This window comes from Hippoglossus stenolepis, chromosome 4 (genome assembly GCF_022539355.2).
Source record: "Hippoglossus stenolepis isolate QCI-W04-F060 chromosome 4, HSTE1.2, whole genome shotgun sequence".
Classification (NCBI taxonomy): Eukaryota; Metazoa; Chordata; class Actinopteri; order Pleuronectiformes; family Pleuronectidae; genus Hippoglossus; species Hippoglossus stenolepis.
This window is the reverse complement of record NC_061486.1, coordinates 14,727,601-14,750,911: the sequence shown is the minus strand read 5'-3', so window position 1 is coordinate 14,750,911 and position 23,311 is coordinate 14,727,601. Positions and strand designations below refer to the sequence as shown.

The window sequence follows — 23,311 nt, the reverse complement described above, 5'->3', positions numbered from 1 at the left end:
ACTGCCTCATCACATGAGAGCAAGTCCCACCATTCGGATACAGAGGACTGTAGTAGTCTCCTGGCTACTACAGCAGCATCGGACAGCAGAAAGTTTACACATCTTCCGCCGCAAACTAAAAACACACCTCTTCCGACTATACCTTGAATAACATTTTTGAAACTAACAATTTAGTAGCACTTAAAATGGCACTTACTTATAGCACTTTGTAGTTTTGCTCTTTTGAAGAAATTGTACTTTCTCTATTCTTGTTGTTCTGGGTTTGTACCCTCATGGTTGAATGCACTTATTGTAAGTCGCTTTGGATAAAAGCGTCAGCTCAATGAAATGTAATGTAATGTAACATCACCTGTACAATGGTTGGTGAGGTGAGAGTCACATAGACTAAGAGCACACCACTGTTCCTTCTCTTTATACACCACCCTACTAATCCCACAGAATGGCATGTGTCATCTGAGGCTTTTCTCTGGTTCTACCGGATCCAGGGGCTGGGGGGGGGGGGTATTCACACAAAGTGGACATCAGGCCATCGATGTGTCAATGATGCCTCGATAGCCCTTCAACTTCAGTGTCCATTGGCCAGATGGTGGAACTGATTGGTGGCAGGGAAGGCCAAAGATGGAATCAACAGTTCTCTAGTATCTGCCCTACATGGTCGTGAATCTTCTAATATCTGCTGGTTTCTAATGGTGTGACTGGGCTTTGCTGCCCTGTCCATGCCCTGGTAATCGTCACCAATAGTGTCCCACCTTATATGATAAATTACTCAGGAAGTGACTGCCCTACCAAATCAGCCTCTACTTTACAATGTAGTTTCTACTTTCTATGGAGCCGCGGTTTCGAGGTCACTCAAACAGATTTACCCTATGTTATTAACATCAACTATTAGCAAAAACCAGTTCAACCATAACTTACTGGAATAGTGAACACATTAACAAACATCAGGGTGATAAAAACTACATAAAATGACAGAAACCATCTTTGAGAAAAAAAAATGTGTCATGTCAATTATCTCTGTAAAGACTGAATCATCCTTGTCAATCAACATGTGAATAGACTTCTGGTCAACTACTCCTCTTCAGACTAATGGGCTTCGGGGCTAATATCGGCTGCTGGAAGATGTCTCCAACTTGATTTCCAGAACTTGCATATTGCAGCTTTAAGTGTTCCATTAATGTGACAGTTATGTATGAGTAATCCGGATTGAAGGGTGACACAAGAGGCAGATTATCTCTGACAGTCAAATGAAGGATAACGTCTGTGCCTATTTTCTAGCCATTACCACTTTGTTTATTCATGCACTCAACCACAACCATGTTAAACCGTGACGGAAAATATATATAAATGCCACCTCGTGAGACCTCAAGGAAAAAAAAAATAGAAATGTTTTTCTGTTGTGCTGCATCTCATTTGCTTATCACTGCTAATGCTGCTGGTAAACATTGCACCATGTGTTCACGGGCCCCTCTTTCAGCACATCTCGGTCAAGCATTGCAAAACTGGCCAAAAAGCCCAGAGCTACCCTTGCCACATAGAGGTCAAAGAGTTGACCCAGTTCTCCCTGTATCTGGGGTGCCATCCTTCAGTCAAAAACTGGGATGCGGGGGAAAACATGTCAGAGAGAGACAGAAAGGGAGAAAAACAATGCCACTGCCTGAAATGTTCACATGACACCAGGGGCAAACACGTTCCCTAAAAAAAAAGAGATGTGGTGGAGGAATAAAAATACACTGTTGTTGATATAAGCACACCATATATATAAGATATAGATTTATATATTTTTATATGCATATGTATATTTAAACTTTGTAATTTGAAAACTCATACTAATAACCCCAATCAATTCCATATCCAGCACAGAATACGTTAATCTAGCAGAATTTTGAATTTATACAGTATTCTGGTTGTTTATTGTCCCTATGATCATAAAAACACATTGGTCTAAAAATAGCATATGACTCACTTCATCTCCTAATAATGAACAGCAGAGTTTGTACCTGCAGCACAGTGGCCAAGCAGAATGGTCAGAAAGAAACCCTGAAAATCTGTCCGTGCTCTCAACAGTGCAAAGAACCAACAGTTAAAGTGACTGAGACATTGTTGGATATATCCACTTTCTAACCGCATTATTTGGAAATGTGTGTTTCCCCAGAGTTTGTGATTCTGGGGAAAGACTGTTGATATTTGAAAACAAATACTCACTGCTCCTTCAATAATTCCACCCCCTTGCATTTAAGCATGCGTATTCCCAAATAGTTTGAATAAGCCACCACAAACATCAGCATTATCTGTTGTCAAAATACAACCTCTGTATTCACACAAACTACACGTTCAACGACCAGAATTAGCCGCGACAGTGAGGGTGTGACTCGAAGAATGGGACAGTCAGACACTGATGTACCATGGCTGCTGCAATGAGAATGGATGCTGCTTGCTGGGAGGACGTTGTGTACTGGTTTGCAGTCGCCGCAGCACAATGTGGAGGTTCCTCCCGGTGGTCTAGACACATAGAGACGGCTCACAAATGTTTTTTCCACATCTTCTTTCGGGTTAGCTGGGGTCCAGGCCACTTTTGTGAATGAATTATACTATCTCATTTGAGATGTAGCAGGCAACATGTTTTCCAGAGTTCTCCGTCTTGGTCCCACTGCCCCTTTACCCCCCACACCTTCAAAAAAAGTGTAATGCATTAATATAACCAGGTGATAACAACCAGGTGGCCTCCATCTGAACTTCAGTGGCCGTCATGGTGTGACATATCTGAAAGGGGTCTGTAATATCTTTTGTGTGTCATGTGTTTTAAATACCCTCGACATTTATTTGGTTTATGATTTTCATAGCTGTCAGAGCTTACAACTCTATCAGTAACGCCTCTCTAGCTTGGTTAAACTGAGAAAAACTGGCCAAAACCCAGAGCTAATCTTGTCACCGAGATGTCAGGGTGATGACCCAGTTCTCCCCTTTTTCTGGGTTCATTCTCTCCGTCAAAGACTGGGATGCAGGAGGGGAAACGCGTCAGAGCAAAACAATGGGCAATGTCACTGCCTTGCGTTATTTTGTGACACCAATAATCTGATTACTCTGTGTAAATGTGTCGCCAAATAAGGTGAAAAAAGAGAATTACAAGCTTAGTCCCTGATTTCATGACACCCTAAAATGGCTGCTGGAGCTCTGATTCGTCTGGATTTAGGCCAGTTTAATCCATAATTATACAGGGACCACCAAAGTACTTGCAAACTACAGCTTAGAGGCTGTCGCACCACCAGCCTACAATATCCCCTCTCCTGTGAGTGTCACATGGTATTACATTTCATGCAGTTTTACTTGATGCGCAGAGGCAAGAAACCACAACTGCCTTGAGATTTACATTCAACTTTTGAGATTTACATTCAACTTTTAGGCATTCAGTATCTGACACTTGACGCTGTCTCTTTACAGCTGCTGTTCTTCATTGCTGGTGTATTAAAGCTGTCAGCCTTTGGTTGCCTGACGGACTCTGCAGGCACCTGAGTGTCCACTTAAGACTGTAGAACCTATTTTACACCAAATTTAATGAGGTGGAAACACAGGTTTTTAAATGCAGGTGAACTGGTTAAAAAACAGGTGATTGCCTTCTTACCTATTTCCAGAAGAGGAGATAAACCTTGTTTCCTCCCCCCCCCTAGCAGGTGAGTCATGTTGGACATCACGAACATGCTGGAAACTGAGAAGCTGTCTTGCCAGTGTTGCATTTTGCACGATTCAAAGAAAGAAAAAAAGAAAAAACACACTGTTGCACACCGTTGCCAAGATGTACAAAACAATAAGTACACAAACGTTAATGAATATTTAAGTGCCAACACCCTGAAGTTCAATGTGGGTCATAACGTTCCACAGGAAATGTGCAGCATCACCATTTAGCCAAAATACAGAGGAAGACATCTGCGTGTTCAACCAGCTGGAGCTGTAAAAAACCCAAGTCTACTTCTGACTCACTTGACCAGGGAGTGAATGCAGCTTGTATTCGATCCAATTGCAAACAAAGGCAAGATGTTAGTGCGTCTGTGGAAAAAGGGGCTTAACTGCAACTGAAGGATTTCAACTTAGAAGTACATGAAGAGTAGTCTTGAATCTTTTTGGGGTTTTAGTGTTACCTGCTTTGCCTTCTGTCAGATGCAGATGCAGAACTCTAGGGAAAGGTGCTCAAGGCTAATTTAAATGAATGAAAGAGGGAAGACGAGAGAAAGATTAAGTCAAAACATTAGCTCCTGTGAATTCCAATGCCAACTCCCGTGAGGTTCCATCAAGATTTTGCCCTCATTTCTTTTTGTCTTTCCCTTGATTGTCTCAAATCCCTCTGCTTTCTTTTCATAGACCAGAGCTGAGTTGGTATCCTACATTGATGAGGTGGGTCTGCATTTGCGCTTACAAGGCGGAATTTTAAACCATTGGTCTCTTCCTCCCTTGCTGTGTATGTGCATGTGTGATTTCACTCCGTCCTTACTAGACCTCACTCCATCACTCCGTTTCTCCTTTTACCATTGTAATTTACCCCAAAAAAACTCATTGAGGCAGCAACTAATGTTCTCTCCCTCTCTCTCTTTAGCTCTCCAGGGAGAGCAGTGTGAGAATTAGGTCCCTCAGCAGACATGTTGTGGGTATTTTTGCTCCGACAGTTTGGGGCTACAGTATCAGAGAGAGGGATAGTAAACGGGATGCTGAGCTTGGAGAGAGAGGGAGGGAGGGAGGGAGGGAGGGGGGAGGAGGAGAGAGAGAGAGAGAGAGAGAGAGAGAGAGAGAGAGAGAGAGAGAGAGAGAGAGAGAGACTTTTGGCGAGGACATTATCTGGCCACAGGCTCCAAAACTCACTCAGCATGTCTGGTCCAAGATACACAAAACATGCTTGAACAGTGCAAACACATATGCATTCTCACAAACACACACACACACAAGGAAGAATCATCTGACTGGGGTTGAAGGTTTGAGCAAGATGTTCGGATTCGGCTCATGAGGTTTTTATACAAACTTTCAAGAGAGATATTACGTAGTATATGTAAATGCTTAACATTATTTAAGAAAACATTCTGTAAAACAATATTCATTATACATTGTACCCCAAGGTATTGTGAATATTGGCGTAGTTCCTAGTATATTATGCAAACTAAAAAGGCACAGTTTAAGTCACATTGGTAAATGGCTTGCACTGTAGAATCGCACCATTCCGCACAACCTATGTTCCAAACCGCACAACCTATGTGTGATAAGTACACGTGAAGGAGGTCGCGTCTCCTTCATGTGTCAATACTGACATTCTCGTCTGATGATGGAGTGAACTTCTGTCATCAGATCATCTTCAAACGTGACAGTTGATCCATCGTTTCAATTGAAGTATGATTAGTATTTGTCACATGATCACACAAACCTTGCTGAAATTTAGGTTATACAGAATTCCGGCAGATAGGAAATCTTCTATTTTTAGGTCCTTTCTTATGAGAAAATGTATAAAAAAACACTTACCTAAGGACGATATTAGTGAACGATGCCTATTATAGTTTTATGATGAGAATCTCAATGATTTAGTCTTAAGTCAAAACAGAGACACTATGAGGATGTGTCCTTAAAGTGCAATGTTCTCATGAGACGATAATTCTCATACTGACTTTTCTGCCTCAATGTCAGATTGTGTGTGTGTGCGCGTGTGTGTTTGCTTCCTGAACTTCATCCGCACTGTCGGGCCAATCACTCAGACGTGACCAAATTAAAGAGGTGCTCGCACACACAGAGAGTTCATAAACGTAGGAAAAGATTCACCAACACATTCCCAAGTTTGACATTTTACTCGTTCCGTTGTCCAGCGACTAATCCTGGGAGAATCTGCTTCTACAATAGAGAGTTTTAATACGTTTATATCAAAAGACTCACATGGGCTTAGTTTAATTTCCACAAAGAGATTTTCTGTAGACTTCAATGGAAAAAGAAATCACAAGTGCTTATAAAAGAGAGAGCATTGTTCAAATTGAAGACAAACATGAACGTTTCTTCTCAGAGAATCATTTCAGTTCTTTTTTCCCCAGCTGCTGGATTCTTAACACCAAAGCCAGGCTAGATACTCTCTGTGGAAACACACTGGAAGTTTAAGGCTGGGCCCTGTACTACAAAGAAAATGTACAAAGTGAACGTGGCCGCAGATTCCACATTTTCCCACAATTCTTCTTTCAAAAAGGAAGTTGATTTTGGACAGATCCACTAAAAAAAGATGATATACAGCTAGATGCCAAAGTAAACACATTATTCTTGGTTGGTCCTTCTCCTCCTGAGGTTAAACATGATTATTAGGTTATGGAATATTTTCATTCAAGCAGCCAAGGAGATTTATGAAACTACTGTTTTGAGTGAAAACAATTGCCTATTCCTATTAGAATGTTTTCTTCCCACAATCTTCATCCTTATGGTTGAATCAATCTCGTCTTTGTGGACTATACGACCATTATAACCAAGTCAAATCCTTGCGGCAGCATAAAGGAACTCTATGAGAGAGGCAGTCACACTGACAAGCACATAGACAGGTAGGAATGTCACAGCAGAGACAGACGGACATGAAAGCAGGCAGACAGTCAGCCAAATAGGCCGGCCATCAGGTAGAGAGATCGGTAGACAGGCAGTCCGTTCGGCAGGCGGCCAGACGGGGATGTAAATGGACAGCGAGGAAAGGTGGAGCGGCATTCAGACGTAGCGACTCCCAAGCATTCAGGCAGGCTGACAAGTGAAGAGAGACGGATAGATGGACAGACAGACAGATAGATAGACGGGAAATTATTTGACTGTGCCTTCCGCCATCCCTCGTGGTCAACAAAAGGACTTTAGGCAGGTGGCACGACATATGTCACTGAAAGCCCTGGCGACAAGCAGAGACGGGGTAATGGAAAGTTTTGAAAGGTGACAGCTAAAAAGGGGAAAGTTTTGAATGGACGCCGAACTTTTTTAATCTCTAACTTCCAGAACATTGTTGCGTTTCATCAGCGAGTTAAACTCAAACAACATGCGACTATAGGCCCGACCTGTAATTTATATGGTAAAAGATTGGGCCGTTTAATCGAAGGGATGTTCCATTCTCCTGGTCAATCTGTTCAAGTGTTGTTGAGACATAATAAGTGCGGCCGTTAAAGGTCACCCAACACTAAAATGTAACTATGCTCATAATGAGCCAATGACCTATGGGTTAGTTTTCTTTTTGTTGTTTTTTTACAACAGGACAATCTTCAGTTATGAACATTGAGCTCCCTACAGGAACATACAATACTGTCTGTTACTTTCTGACAAATAATGTGAAAAATCCTGTTTATGATGAATGAGATAGTTGTGGTTTAAGGCTTGTGTACATCCAGCATAACAGTGACTGCTCTAGTTCTGGAAGATTTTCCATTCATTTTCTCAATTGACTTCAAGAAATCCGTATAAAAAAAGACTTTTAAGATTGGAACCAGGCCGATCATTAGAAAACAGATAAAAAGGCAAAGGGAAATAATTATATTAAGATTAAAACAACTACACATCCCATGAACCATTGCGAATGTTCCCTTTCCAACAACTTTCAGTGCTTCTTCTCAAATTTAACCTTATTGTTAATATAGTGTTATAATTTATTGAAGTTTGTGTTGTGCATGTATTTGTATAGCATTACATATGGTATTAACCCAATATGGTAATGCTGAACGATCTGATCACAACTAATATGATTATTGCACCAATCAGAGATGTTGCTACTACACCTGAGGATTGTGGGTAGTGTAGTACTTCTCCTTCACATGGCAAATAAGTTTTTTTTTAAAAACCCAAATGATATCATACAAACTTGTGGCATCTATAGGAGCATATAACCTTGTTCATCTATCTCAAAGCTGTAAGTCTACCTTGGACGTTTACAATATTATTGCTGAAAATGAATGGGATCTTGACTTCTGTTCCCGTGCTGTTGAGCTCTCTAACCGACCTCCCCCTGCTGTATGGTGACATCGCCTGCCTCTTTTCATTTCAGGGTGTAGCTGTGGTGGAGCTGTATTGACGGCCATTTCCTCCCTCGTCAGCTGCTGTGCTATTTGCTGTCCATGATGACAGAGTTGTCACTGATGTCCCTTCATCAAGCAGCGGTGACCTTAAAATGTCACTGATGACTGAGTTGACTGTAACGCCCGTTGTCGTTTCCAGACATCTCAGTCAAACATTGCGAGTGTGCTTTTGTTGGGCCTTTTTATCTTTCTTTTTCACATCACTCTCACGATCAAGTGACACATTTGAACATCTGGCCCTGGAGTGGGGAGGGGATTCCTATGTTTTGGCCTATTATTATTCCCCTCAATCCTTTTGTTTGAGCTTTATCTCACTTTAATGGAACGTCTCATTAAATTTGGCAGGTCCTTCAGTCTAAATGAAAACAAAACAGATTGCTTATACGGTGATTATTTTCTGAACTCACCCATATGATCTTGCACCACTATCAGCTATCATCTTTCCAGTTCTCTCCAAAGAGAGTGATATGCCAATTACAAAAACAATCTATATACTGTGAGCTTTTTCTGATCTGCTCGGCTAATGATACGACAACTACAACCACTTGGTTATGGCTGGGAGACGATTGGGGTCATGGCCCAAATAAACTATTGATTGTCGATAGGATATGGGATGCATGATTATATATTTGTTATTTTAACCATTAATGGTTGTGTTTTTATTGAGGGCACTGGGAGGTTGCAATCAACTAGATACACCTCACACCACCCTCGCCTTTCAACCATGTAGGACCTCCGATGGCCTTAAGGTGATATAAAGGCCAGTGCTTTGTTTGTCTCTTCTGCGCTACTGTAGAAACATGGTGGTCTTCACAGAATAGAACTTGCTCCAGCTCTAGATCATAGACCGTATATTACGAAGGACAATGCATATCCACTTCCTCCCACAATCCAGAAATCAAGCCAAAACATATCGGATATAAACGCTGCTATAATGTGAATTTGGCTCAAGTGTCTGTGTGGTAGCGATTGGGGGATGGAGCCAAGGTCCTGCTGATTTACATTCTTGACCAATCATGAGTCAATCTAAGCTGTCAATCATATCATTCCACATTGTTAAAGCATCAAATAACCAATTAAAACCAAACTTACTGGAAAAGTAACACTTGAACATACATCAGGGTAATAATAACTATCTAAAATGAATTTATTTGATGTATTTGATTTTTCTGTTTGGTAGATGTCCCATTAACTAGCATTGAGGAGGCGGGACTTATGACATATACTGCAGCTGGCCACCAGGTGGTGATAGAGATATTTTGGGCTTAACTTTTCGGGAGCTGACATGTCATCCATGTTTATATGAAGTCTATGATGTAGATTTAAAGGTGTCATTCTAATCAAACAAAGACCCAATTAGTCATACTTTCATTTGTGGTTGTATAATGAAAACATGTGCATGAGTATTGAACTCCACTTCTGCTAATTGATAAGACATACTGGATCTTTAATTATTCAATAAAGTTTGTGCTTCAAGACCTTGTGCAACAAATTGTATCAATGATGCAATCAAGCTCGTCATGACTGGGTTTTTCTTATACCAATACTTTCCTTCTTTTCAGTCTTGTGACCATGATGCTTGTCAAATCCAATGTCCAACTTTTGTTGTCGCACTCTTAAGTGCAAAGTCCAACTCCTGATCCTGTTAGCTCTGGATTATAATCCTTGGGTTCCCATTGCTTCATTGTGACACCCGCCCTTCCTTGTCCTGCCAGTTGAATGAAGGGCTTTGTAGTGGCCTTGTGTCAGTCTGTCTGACGTTAGCTGACAGGCTGAAGGAGTGAATGACGGCTTTTCATAAAGACGAATGGCAGCTTTACAGACCACTCGCGACACCCCAACACTCATCTCTAACCTCCCATTTACTGCTGGTTTGTGTCTGGGCATATGCAGCATGCTTGTGTGCATGGAAGTGTACGGGCTATGGATTATTATATGTATTTATATTGTATATTATAAACTATTAACTAATCTGTAACTATGGTTTTTTTTTATTGCAAGACATGATCTGGGACACATGCATTGTCAGTGATAATGCACTGAAATACATTTTAAATATTAATGGAAAGGTCTGGTGCCCACAATAAAGCAGCATGTAGGACGGCAGCAGCAGGACAGATTCATTTCTCCCCTATATGCTGAGATGAAGAGAGCCTCCCCTGAGCCCATCATATAGCCCATCAATCGGGACTCAATAGGCAGTTAGAAACTGGATAAAAGTAGTTAGCTGCCTAACACTTCAACAGGAACATTTGATATATAATCCGAAACACCAGTAGATGCTGTGTGTGTCCCTTGTAACAGTTTAGGTACCTGTGGGTGGAAGTGAGGAGCGTGGAAAACGGTGACAGGCAAAGATTCACGGATACACTGTAGCTGGAGGTTCCATAATGCTCCCTGTTTATTGCTAACATAGAAGCACGGTTGTCCGACCACTACTCGATCATACATGAACCAGAGGCGGTCACCTAAACAGTCACTCCTGAGTTGGGGGTGACAAGAAGACTTCAGTTTTGTATTCTTGGATAGCGGGGCACCTCCCAACCAACTCAAAGAATACAATGCGCGGTCTGATGGCGTTGTGTCTCTCGTATCTAGGCAACACAGAAGGTCTTAAAGGTACATTTTACAATTTCGACTTTTACACCCTACATGAAGAGTTATCATTATTATTAACGGTTTCTGGTCTCTCTCTCTTCCCATTCCTCTTTTCCACCCAACCCCAACCAGTGGCCACCCACACTCTTGTTCTATTTCTCCCTGTGTATGAGGGAGTTTTTCTGTCTCTCCACAGTCGCCAAAGTGTTTTCTTTTTGTGGGAACTGTTGGGGGTCTCAACCTCACTATGTAAAGAAAATGCATGTTGTGATTTATCGCTATATGGAATTGAATTGTAAAATAGTACTCAGGGCCAGCCGTATGCCACCAAACTTATGAATCTATGTAAACAGGATTAAACAGGATTTTAGTTACCTGTAATTAGTTTTGGCTGAAACCTAATGCAGCTATTCCTTTCCACAACACACATTTTACTATCCTCTTAATACATTTGCTCTGACTGTGAATTCAAACCGCACATGTGCTAACACATGTAGGCTATTCCAGGTGCCTATATATATATATATATATATATATCTTGGCTTCATGATAATGATGGCACATAGTGGCAACCTTTCAGGTTATGTGCGTTATAATCAAGAGACACTGTGGGGAGGTGTCAACTTTCCACTGCAATCAGCCCCCCTCTTTGCAAGAGCTGCATGAGCAGTAAAAACCGTGATGGTGTCTCTCAGCCGCCCGTGAGCTCCGGCTGCATGGGCTCGCTGCTCATCACAACACGGGCTTGTGTTGCCCGCTGGAGGCGAGGCGGGGGAAGACAGGAAGGGAGAGATGAAGCGCTCCTATATATTCACCTCTCTCTCTCTCTCTCTCTCTCTCTCTCTCTCTCTGCTTTAGATAGTCGCGGCCACCCTCTTCGTCTCCCCGGCAGAGACACAGAAAGACAGAGAGAGAGGTTCTATTGGCAAGAGTGGGGGGGTGCCAACTCCACATTTTGCTTGGTGCGTAATTTACGCACAATAAAGAGATTGGGTATCATTATTGGATCCGACCTCAATCTAAAAATAAGAGACAAAAAAGGATTATCATAGAGAGAGAGAGAGAGAGAGAGAGAGAGAGAGAGAGAGAGAGAGAGAGAGAGAGTCCTGACTGTCATCCACAGGTTTGAAAAAGTGTCACCCGCTAGGCGCGCTCCCTGCATGACTCCCCATTTATTTATTTACCCCCCTGCCCCCCCCCCCGGACGCGCGCCCCCTCTGCGAAAGCCGGAGCGCTCCTCACTCTCTCGTCTCCTCACTTCGCTTCCTCTCCTCTTCTCGACAGCATCCACAACTATAGCTGCAACCGTCCCCATCACTCTTTTTTCCTCCCCCCTCCTCTCTCTCTCTCTCTCTCTCTCTCTGCCAGATCTCTGTCCTCTGCGGCTCTCACCCCTTCGCCCTCCCCACACCCAGCCACCACCACCACCACCACCTCCACCTCTCCAGCTCAGTCCCTCACTCCTCTGACGCACGCCAGGGAAACGGACCCGAAGAAAGAGAGGAGGGAAGAAAAAAAAAAACACATCAGCAGCTGACTGCAACCGGCCGATATGATCCAGAGACTGCACCGGACAGAGACGCGGTCCTGAAGCCGAGAGGAGAACACTCTCACCCGGCCACAGTGCTGCTGAGCGCTCGCCCGGGAGGAGGCGGCGGCAGAGTCGCAGGAGAAGGAGAAGCAAAAGGAGGAGGAGGAGAGGGGAGGAAGAGGAAGCGGACGGGCAGAAGTCAAGGACTTGCATTTTAAGCAAACTGCAAAGAGAGAGGGAAAAAAAACGAGGAGACGAGAGAGAAGAGGAGAGAGTCAGAGCTCATCCGAGAGCGAGAGTGGGGGGAGATCGCATTCCTATCACGTCTTCATTTCTCCCCTCTCCTCTTTTTTTTTGCTTCGGAGAGGGAGGGAGAGAGAGAGGGAAGGAGGGAGGGAGAGAGAGAAAGAAAGAACGAGCAAGAGAAGAGAGAGATCTAACAAGATTCAAACTAGTGGTCTTTTCCCCCCGATGCTTTCCAATTGCAGAAGGAGACTGAGGTGAGTGGCTGTCAGTGAGTGAGTCTTATGGGAAATCTTATGCAGATGGATGCATAAGTGTGTGTGTGTGTGTGTGTGTGTGTTTATTGGTGTCTGCATTGCCATGGACTTCCAAAAAGGACGACAAGCTCTCTGCACATATCGAGGACAGCAGACCGCAGGGTTCCAGTCGACTGATCAATACTCGTTTTTTGTTTTTTTTTACCCACCGCGTTCCTGCCAATGTCACGACGAAAGGCTGCTGCATTATGCTTGGCATGTATTTCAACAGCCGCTCCGCTCTGCGCTATGTTGGCAGCGAGGTTATTTTAAGGGTAGATTTCAGCAGGATTCTCCACCGCGTCGGTTCCATCAGGGGCTCGATACCCATCATCCTAACTTACTTTAATACAGATTCAAGGTGAGGTGTTTTAATGGGTCGTTTTGTGAATCCCAATGACGACGAGCAGCACTTTTAATTCATGTGAGTGCAGAGCTGTGGAGAAATCTCCCCCCCCCAGTTTTCGGTTTTGAATCCGAGGCTCATTCACATGCGCATCTCTCCCTCTCCTCGGTGCCCTGCACTCTCTCCATTTCTCTTTCCACCTCTCCCTCTCTCCGTTCCCTCCCTGTGTGTTTCTGTCTATAAGTCACCCTCAACCTCTCCTTCTCTTCCTCACAGCCCGGCATCGGACGGTGAGCGGGACGCACCGGGCAACCACAGGACACACCACAGGAGGAGATGTGAAGTTGGAATCCCACTAAACTAAGTACGTATATATACAACCAAGGAAGTATGATACGGCACGAGATAACACTAAATGCATTAAATGTTATTACTTTTTTATGATCCCTAACGTGGGAGCGGAATCAATAAATCCTGGAGGATTACGCACCGAGAGGGACGTGAAAACACTGAATTTTGCAGCGAGCGGATCGTCTCTAGGGATCTTTTTTCTTTTTCCTGGTGCGTTTTCCTGTCACGTCTTTTTTGGGGATAACAAAATATTTCCAATTTTCCCTCCTTCTATTTTTCCCTGTCACTGGGTTTTCGTTTTCAGCACCATGGACAGCGGCTCTGCTCCAATACACGGTCCCAGCGCATATTCTCTGGATTTTCAGCTCTGTGTGTATGTGTGTGTGTGTGTGTGTGTGTGTGTGTGTGCAACAACCAGAACAGATATTGAGCTTGTGTGTGTCTTGTATCCACTTAACACCATGCACTGTTGAAATACGAAACGGAATCTTCAACCATCTTTTTTTTTAATTTTAATTTTTTAACCAAAGCAACATTTTAGAGGATTGTATTATTTTTACTCTGGGTAAAAATAAGTGGGCCCTTCTTAACATTTGATATCTAGGACGACCGGACCTACTCAAAGGCAGCCTCATCACTGAGCTTTGCCCACTGCGTTTTTCTCATGTTTTACTCCTTATTATTGAGATCTTCACACAGCTAAACTCAAACCTTACCTATTCTGTTGCTTTGATTTAATTCATCAGCTCCTAACATTCATAGACTAGTATGTTGAGATTCATTTTAGCGAGATGGATGCTTAGAAAGTCCCTTAGCAGTCCTCATTTCGTCCCAGTAATAGTAACCAAGCTGACACCTATTCCCTTCCCATCCTCCTCTTGCCTTAGACCATCGATGTCCCTCCTCTACTAGAGGCTGGACTCTCACTTACCGAAAGAGGGATTGGGGTCTCTGTTGCGTGATCAATTCATGACAGGGACTGCGTTTCCTCACCAGTAACCTCATCCACCTGCTGTTGCCTACGTTTATTCATGGCGATAAGCATCTCTGAGGAAATGTATTGGGGCATTACTGGTATATTTCCTGTATAATAAATGGTTCTTCCGCCTTTATAGCCTACAGTAGTGACGGTACATGTCTGAGTGTAGAGATTTGTTCCTGTTGCCGGGTATCATATTACCCATCCAAGAGTCCTGGGCTTCTATTTTGTTTGAAATACCCAGAAGCGTTGCAACATCTAAAGCACTCTCCAATGTCATTCTATTATTAATTGGTATTCATTTCAAAGCTTTCATCCATTCAACTGAAACTAATGCACCACTCCTCTCCTCTCTACCTACCTCTCTTACCTAAAACTTGACTTGGTGAGGGAGTGTGTGTGTGCGCGTGCCTGTACCTGTGCGTAATCACTAACCCCATTTCCTCCCGCCTTTCCATTCTCTCTCTCGCTCTGTGCTCTATTGCAGTGCTGTGAAGTGGCTCCGTCCCTGGAGCCAAGACTTCATCCCCTTGGTGTCAGCGAGGATGCTGTGGGTTACCTTGCTGAGCACCATAGCCTTAGGATGGACCACCCCGATCCCACTACTAGAGGACTCCGAAGAGATCGACGAGCCCTGCTTCGAGCCCTGCTACTGCGAAGTCAAAGAAGGCATCTTCCACGTCCACTGTGACAGTAAAGGATTTACAAATGTCAGCCAAATCTCGCAGATATGGAGCCGGCCCTTCAAGCTCAACCTGCAGAGAAACTCCATGAGGAAGCTTTACTTTAACAGCTTCCTCCATCTCAACAATGCCATATCCATTAATCTGGGTAATAACGCTTTGCAAGATATCCATGCTGGAGCGTTCAATGGCTTAGGAATACTCAAGCGGCTGTTCCTACATGAAAACAAACTAGAGGTTTTCCGGAATGACACTTTTCTGGGATTGGAGAGTTTAGAATATCTCCAGGCGGACTACAACGTTATCAAAAGGATTGAAAGTGGTGCGTTCCGGCACCTTCACAAGTTGAGAGTGCTGATATTAAATGACAATCACATCCCCGTGCTCCCAAACTATCTTTTCCGGTCCGTATCACTCACACATCTGGACCTAAGAGGAAACAGACTAAAGACATTGCCGTACAAGGGCACACTGGAGTATGTTGGGAGGAGCTTAATGGAAATTCAGCTGGAGGAGAACCCCTGGAACTGTGTGTGTGAGATTGTCCAGTTGAAGACGTGGCTGGAGAGAATCCCTTACACAGCTCTGGTGGGTGAGATTACGTGCGAGTTCCCATTCCACTTACATGGGAAAGACTTACGGGAAATCAAGCGCAGTGAGCTCTGTCCTCTGCTCTCTGATGCAGAGATTGAGGCCAAGCTGGGAATTCCCCGGGTCCCGTTTAGCAATGAGAACACATGGCCTACTAAACCGTCCTCCATGCTCTCCTCTTTTCACAACACAGCATCTTCTGTGGAATATAAGGAACGAGTTCTCAAGCCAACCAAACGACCTCGGCCCACAAAGAACCCTCCAACCCCTCACAGCATATACCCAGGCATCAATCAACCCCCTATTGCTGGCTACCAAACAAGGCCTCCCATCCCCATAATTTGTCCAGCTGGATGTATCTGCAACCTCCACATCAACGACCTGGGGCTAACGGTGAACTGTAAGGAAAAAGGCTTTCACAACATCTCTGAGCTCCTGCCACGGCCCCTAAATGCCAAGAAATTGTATCTCAGTGGGAACCTAATACAGAAAATCTACCGTTCCGATTTCTGGAATTTCTCCAGTTTGGATTTACTGCATTTAGGGAATAATCGCATATCCTATGTCCAAGAGGGGGCATTTATTAACCTGCCAAACTTAAAAAGTCTATATTTGAATGGGAATGACATTGAGAAGCTCACTCCTGGGATGTTTCGGGGGCTTCAGCTGCTCAGGTATCTTTACTTTGAGTATAATGTCATACGTGAGATACAACCTAATTCCTTCTCCCTAATACCGAATCTCCAGCTGGTTTTCCTGAATGACAATCTGCTACGCTCCCTCCCCAATGACGCCTTTGCTGGCACCAACCTTGCACGCCTCAACCTCCGCAAAAACTACTTCCTTTCCCTGCCTGTGCGCGTTCTGGAGCATCTGACATCCATTGTCCAGATTGATCTCCATCAGAACCCATGGGACTGCTCCTGCGATATCATCCCCCTCAAACAGTGGGTGGAAAAGCTCTCCTCTGTAATTGTAGTCGGGGATGTCATTTGCAAGACACCTGAGTTTGCTTTTGGCAAGGACCTGCGATCACTGGAGGTCGAGGTCATCTGTCCTGAGCTTAAATATTCTTCAGGGCCTTCGCCAGCCCTGCCTGGTGGGGATGACCTCACCACAGGCAGCTCGGAAATGGGGGAGGCAGGTGGAAGAGGAGCTGTTCCACTGTCTGTTCTCATCCTCAGCCTACTCATCCTCTTCATATCTGCCGTGTTTGTGGCTGCGGGGCTTTTTGCTTTTGTTCTCCGTCGCAGGAAGAAGCTGCCCTTCCGGAAACGTTCTGAAGTAGATCTGACAGGGCTACAGATGCAGTGCAGGATTTTTGAGGATCCACCGAGGCAGAGTAGTGCCTGTAACACAGGCACACCAGAGAAACCGACACCCAGTATTCATACACACACTCACAGTAGTCATGCACATGCCCATGGTCACGTTTATGATTACATCCCCCACCCGGTGACTCAGATGTGTAACAACCCCATCTACAAGCCTAGAGAGGGGGAGATAACAGAGGAGGACAGAGCACACTTTTCAGAGAAAAAAGACAATGGCAGCAGTTGCAACAGTAACTACAGAACCTTGTTAGAGAAAGAGAGAGAGTGGACCCTGGCCGTCTCCAACTCTCAACTCAACACCATCGTCACAGTCAACCACTCCACGGCTGACATGGCAGGATTTCACGAGAATGGAGGGCTCTGCCCTACAGTGATTGACAGTCAGAGGCCCACGCCGACAGTGGGCTTTGTAGACTGTTTGTATGGGACAGTACCAAAATTAAAGGACATGCACGTGGCGCATGCGCACCCACCAGGCATGCAGTACCCTGATTTGCAGCAGGATGCACGGCTGAAGGAGACATTGCTTTTCACGGCGGGGAAAGGCTGCTACCCCGACCCGTCCCAAAGCGATTACCTCGAGTTAAGGGCCAAACTTCAAACCAAGCCGGATTACCTCGAAGTCTTGGAAAAATCGTACCGATTTTAACATCCCATGGAGAAAAAAATTCAATTTATGAATTCAAACATTCACTTTGCCACCTAAATCACCCAAAACCAATACTGAAAAACAAACATGAAAAAGCAGCATGATATAAAATTAAATATTATACTACAGTTACAACAACATTTCCCCCGAAATCACTTTGGAGGAGAGGCCATTCTCAGATATCTCAATGAAGTGCCTTTTTTTCAGAGTAGCCAGCAATGTCAACAGCCGTTATTTTTATAATATATACATATATATATATCTATATATATATAAATATCTCTTTATGCCCAAGAGAGAACAAGAGAAGAACGAGAGGGGCCCGGGGAACAAAACATACAAAACATCCTAAAATACATCTGTTACTAAAACCCCTTTTTATGGAGTTACCATGATGTGGAAGACACACGGGAGCTGGACGTCTCCCTGATTTGGGGGTTTTCTTTCTGCCTCTTTTACCCCTGACTAGGATGTACAAACACCCGGAGGCCATGCACATGAAGTTTGCAGGAAATGATTGAAAGAGAGAAAAAAAAAAAAAATAAGAATACCTATGTTAAAATGAACTGCAGTTTGCTGCATGCACTCGCTTCACTTCAGGAAGCGAGGGGGGATTTATTCAGAACTATCACATCACATTATGAACTGAGATACTGCAACACATTTACTGTTCAGTGTTCTATTTAATTTTTATATCTTATTAATATGTTATTACTATTAATGAGGACTTCTGTCTATATCAGGGTGCTTCTCGTAACAAGGACGCGCCGACGCACGGATGGTAAAACATTTGTGAATATTATTATAAGACAATGCTCAAGGTTTTATGGATATTTCCATGCACTTTGTTAAGACCCCCCTCTCATTGCTTCTGGATTCCCCATTATCACCCACTAACGGCTTTGTAGGAGGCACTTTTAATGTTTTCTCTCTCACAAAGATTTGAAGAAAAATGTGCATATATTTATTCTGTAATTTCAGTGAAGAATTTAATTGTAAAGGTAATGTTAAATCAATGTATAGTGATTATGCGTCTGGTATAGCCTTCTTAATAAAAACAAACTCTTCAATGAAATGATGAAAGGGTTGATGCCACGGGAACCTGTTTGTGGAGCGCTGCTGAACCATCATGAGATAATACTGAGGAGGAATGGAGGAATAGCTGCTGAACCAATAGAGTGCGAGACAGGAATGTAGTGGAGGGCAATAACATTTAAACTGTTCATTATTATTTTCAGATTAGAACCAAATTAAACAGTACGGGAAGGAAAGGGCGGACAAAGTGTTATTTTTTTTCCCGGAAATTTTTTATTTCCATTTGTAGTTTTTCCTCTAATCGGCACCTGCTGGATATCATGCTGTGCCATGTCTTTTTTTTTACCTGCCACTGCATTGTTGATTCCAGTGGGATGTAATCTAAAAGGTAAAAGATAAAGAAAACGCAATGCCAGAACAAGCCGAATGAATGCGGCTGGTGTTGAAGTGGATGAGAAGAGAGGATATACCAAATCAGTGAGGCGTGCTGCGATTTTCATTACCTAAACGGGTACTACTGATTTAGGCTAATAAACAGTAATTGAGGGGGCGAGTGAAAACGTGATTGGAAGTAGCTCTTGGAATTTGCGCATCTAATTTCTGACTCCCCCCCTTGAAGTGGCAGTGTGGGTTCACTCCACTGGGGGGCGATAAACAGGCGTTCAGATTCATTTTTGGATGCAGGTACAATGTAATGCACAATTTGTTTATTCTTAGAGGTCATCGAGTCTCACATTTAGAATGAAACACTGTCAAAATACCTATATATAAAAACCTACATGTGGGATAAGATGATTTTATTCATTTTGGTGCAGTTTCATCTGTTTCATGGTCATTCTTTTCCCTAACGTTTTTTCAACCACTTATTTAAAAAGAAAAATAGCAGAATAAAGCAGGTTTTTCGAGCTGTATCACCAATTGAAACTTTATTTAAAACAACCTAAACTAAGCAGTGCTCTCATATATTGATATTTCTTATTTTCGTTGAGGCTTGTTAATTACTGACTGATTTTGTGCATTGATATTCCTAGTGGTAGATTCATCATCAACCGTCTCCCTCCACAGCAGCCATCGTTGCTGATCTTTTTGCTGTGGCTCTTTTGATATTTCCCTATCCCAGCCCGATTCCGTTTTGGGACCCTTAAAGATTGAAGCAGCTGGTGAGAAAACATGGTATTACATCATCATCATAGTGCTCTTTCCTTTTCTCTTTACTAAGGTGACAAAATATGATGTGATGTCTATAAAACTGCGATTCTCTATTAAAAGGAGGGTGCTTTTCTGTGTTGTTTTAAAAATGGGAACAATATGCAATTTGCTTTGATTGGTGGTGATCCTCTTTTGAATTTGGGTGTTCTAGTTTTTCACATGTGTCAGCTTACTATGACTGGAAGATATGTAGCAAACCACATACTTCCCTGTTCACTGGGAAGATCCTTAGTCTAGTCCTTTCCAGTACAGATTCATCAACGATCCAGTCTATACGTTTGAAATATGGAATATTTTTACCTTGTGTTGTATTCATGGTTTTATTTTCTCACAATTATTGTTGCTCAAATGAGTCGAGTTCACCTTCACATAAAGCCTTTGTAAGCACGGCAGCATTAAGTCAAGGCTCGTTTGTTTTCAACTCGCAGAATCTTTTCCCAATGCTGTACCCCAACCCCCATGTTCTGCTGCCCCACTTCATTTCAATGCTTCTTTTTTCCCCACTTATCACTTTACACACACACACACACACACACACACACACACAAAACACGTACACACATAACAACATGGTCAGCATTTTCAGTGTATGCACTCACTTTGATTAAAAACATAATGCATTACTCTGTTAACCCCAACCCTCATCATCCCCCCAAACTCCCCAAATGAATAAATAAAATAAAGTTTTGGGATCATTGATGATTTTGCTATAGTCCCGTATCTTGGCAACCTTCAATCCTTTACCCCCTCTCCGTCAACATAATATTTCACAAATGAGTGCTGGGTTTTGTCCCATTATATCATGCTGAGTGGTTTTATCCCAATAAATCCTCTTGTTATCCCGCACTAATATCTCCAAGTGATTTCCTACTTTGGTGAAATGTTGGACAAAGGCAACCGAAGGGATGGAAGGTTTTTTTCGCTGAATGTTTCTTTTGTGATATGAAATGTAAACATGCACTGCTTGTTTGAATGCGACCCCATTATGCCGGTGATTTTTGAATTTCGCCGAGGAGTTAACCTTTCCGTCAACATCCCTCATGAGCTTTGCGCACTGTTGAGACTTCAGCATGGTGAATTCCGTGTGCATCTTTCTTTCTTTCTGTCTTTGGCTTTCTCTGTCTCTAAAAATGTTGTTAGTTTATATATTTTTTTCCTCCTCCTATTGTCTCCTTGCTGTGTGCCCTTCTCGCTGGGCTGATGCTGAGTTTGCATCCCGACATGAATCTATTCTTTCACTGGGATTTGGCCGGTGTTACATCACTGCTGACACGTAACTCAGTTCAGCTTTCCAAGTCAACTTCAAACAAAATAGGTTCAAGGGCAGATCCCTTGCAGGTGTTGATCGCCTTTGCACTTTTTTTGCAGGTTTTATCTCCATTTTAAATCCTCTTACTTCTACGGAAACGAAATGGCTTGCTTTCACCTGTGTCCTCACCCTTTCATACGTTTAATATCTGAATGAAACTCACATGTTTCAATGAGCTGCGTCACACATCTCCCAGACCTTATTATCATGCTATATCTTGTGCTGGATTGATGGTGGTTGATGGATTGCTTACTGGAACAGATACACTGATCAAACTGCATAAATGGCGATAACACACTGATAATAACTTCCATTGCTATGTAACATCTGAAGTCTTTTTTCCTCTCAAGTTATTAGTTTTGCTCTCTTTGTAGTTGGAGTTAAAATGTGAGAACGCTTTGGCACACTTTCCTCCGGGCGTTTATCTAGAAGTCTCATTAGAACATAATGCAGAATGTAATGCAGTACGTCGCGGTTATTAGTGCACAGACGTAATGACGCATAATTCTATATGAATTGACTGATTTAAACCTTCACCATGACATAGCTGTTTCAAATTGGCCCCTTCAAGAGATATGATATACCATAAGCCTATTAGAAGAGCTTCTGATGGCTCTCGCACTAGCTCAAAATTCACTGTAGCCATTTGCTGTCAATAAATGTAAGTGGGTATATTTTTGTGTGGAGTGGCGCTGGGAACCTGGATGAGACTGTGTGGATTGCAGCTGCACTTTGTCGGTGGTCCCCAGGGATGCAGTTGCGTGTGTGTTGTGTTTGTAAATTTCCCTCCTTTCCTCTGGCATTGTTGCTCGGTGTATTTCTGAGCCGCTGGTTGCTGCTGGGCCGGCATGTGCCTGCGCTGCATAGTAAAAGGGGCTTGTTGTCAGTTGTCAGTGAACCTGTGTGTGTATGCAGGTGAATTCAGGTGTCTGCAGTAGGTGACAGACCAACAGCCATTGTGGTGGCGACACATTTTCAATGCTTTTTTTTCTCTGCTCAATCAGTGTTTGTTGATGCGTATTTCAGAGTGTTAATGAGCACAGACATGATTTATAAAGGTGAAAGAGACAGAATAGCAAATAGAAAAAAAATAATGAATGATCGGCTTGAGAAACTATTGATGGGAGGCAGAGCGCAGACAAGTGGCTTTGGGAAGGGGCAGAGAACATCGTCGGTGGAGGATTGTGAAGGATGTGCCACTTAGAGAAAGGAGGGATTTCTTGTTTTTTTTGTTGCTCTTTTGTCCCTGAAAGAAGCTGTAATTGTCCAATTAACCAAATGAAGAGTCCAAAGCACAGAGAGCACGTGATGAATTGACAGAAAGAGGGGTTGTTACCACTTAAATTTTTGCATTATATGCATGTGCGTGTGTGCGCGCACGTGTGCCTTCGTGCGTTATGCTTTCTCTGTTTGGGAAACAGGGAATTATCTCCATTTTGCTGAAAAAGCTGATCTGCCTCTGACCAGGGTGCTGAAGTTGCAGTATGCCGCAGGTGCTGCATACAAAAAGGTGCGTTCTACTTTCTGTGCATGCATGTGTGTTTGTGTTGTGGTGGAGATTCGGGAGATGCTGGGGGAGGCTCTTTTGTGTGTGTGTGTGTGTATTTGTATAGGAGCCTATTTGGGTTTTCTGTGATTATGCTGATGTCTCAACTAACTTGTGGTTTTGTTTGTGGCGTCGCAAAGCAATAGGAGTACTTACATGAAAGGAGAGTTTTTCAGCTATATACTTATTGCTTGTGCTATACTGCTTACTGCACCAATGTTCCTGGGCTGAGTTGATAGGGAACGTCAGTGGCAGAGGATCGATTGTCATTTGATGAATTGGCTACACATTCGCATCTATGTTGTCGAAGCAGAAGGTATATTATACAGTCAGGAAGAAGTTAGAGAGCAGAAAGGATACCAGTCCAACACAGCTTCCCTAGTCCTGAAATCATGAGAAAAAAAAATCCTTTAACACATCACTCAACTGTGCTGCAGTGCAGAAGCTCAACTGACCCAGTATGTTGAATGTGAGAGTGAGAGAGAGAGAGAGAGAAAGAGAGGGAGGCGGAGGGGTAGAGAGGAAAACCGGTGCAGAACCAGCAACTGAGACTGTGGGGGTGGGGG

General features: G+C 43.3%; 1 protein-coding gene across 1 annotated transcript; it reads left to right on the top strand.

The window, feature by feature from the left end:
- The first annotated feature begins 11,895 nt into the window (after positions 1 to 11,895).
- Positions 11,896 to 18,721, top strand: slitrk3a (SLIT and NTRK-like family, member 3a). Its single transcript, XM_035153550.2, has 3 exons — positions 11,896 to 12,674; positions 13,336 to 13,423; positions 14,877 to 18,721. The coding sequence occupies exon 3, from the start codon at positions 14,935 to 14,937 to the stop codon at positions 17,644 to 17,646; it is 2,712 nt and encodes a 903-aa protein (XP_035009441.1). The 5' UTR covers positions 11,896 to 12,674; positions 13,336 to 13,423; positions 14,877 to 14,934; the 3' UTR covers positions 17,647 to 18,721.
- Positions 18,722 to 23,311: the final 4,590 nt, after the last annotated feature.

Excerpts from the sequence above, each read along its gene's own strand:
- slitrk3a (XM_035153550.2), top strand. The coding sequence starts at position 14,935 with ATGCTGTGGGTTACCTTGCTGAGCACCATAGCCTTAGGATGGACCACC.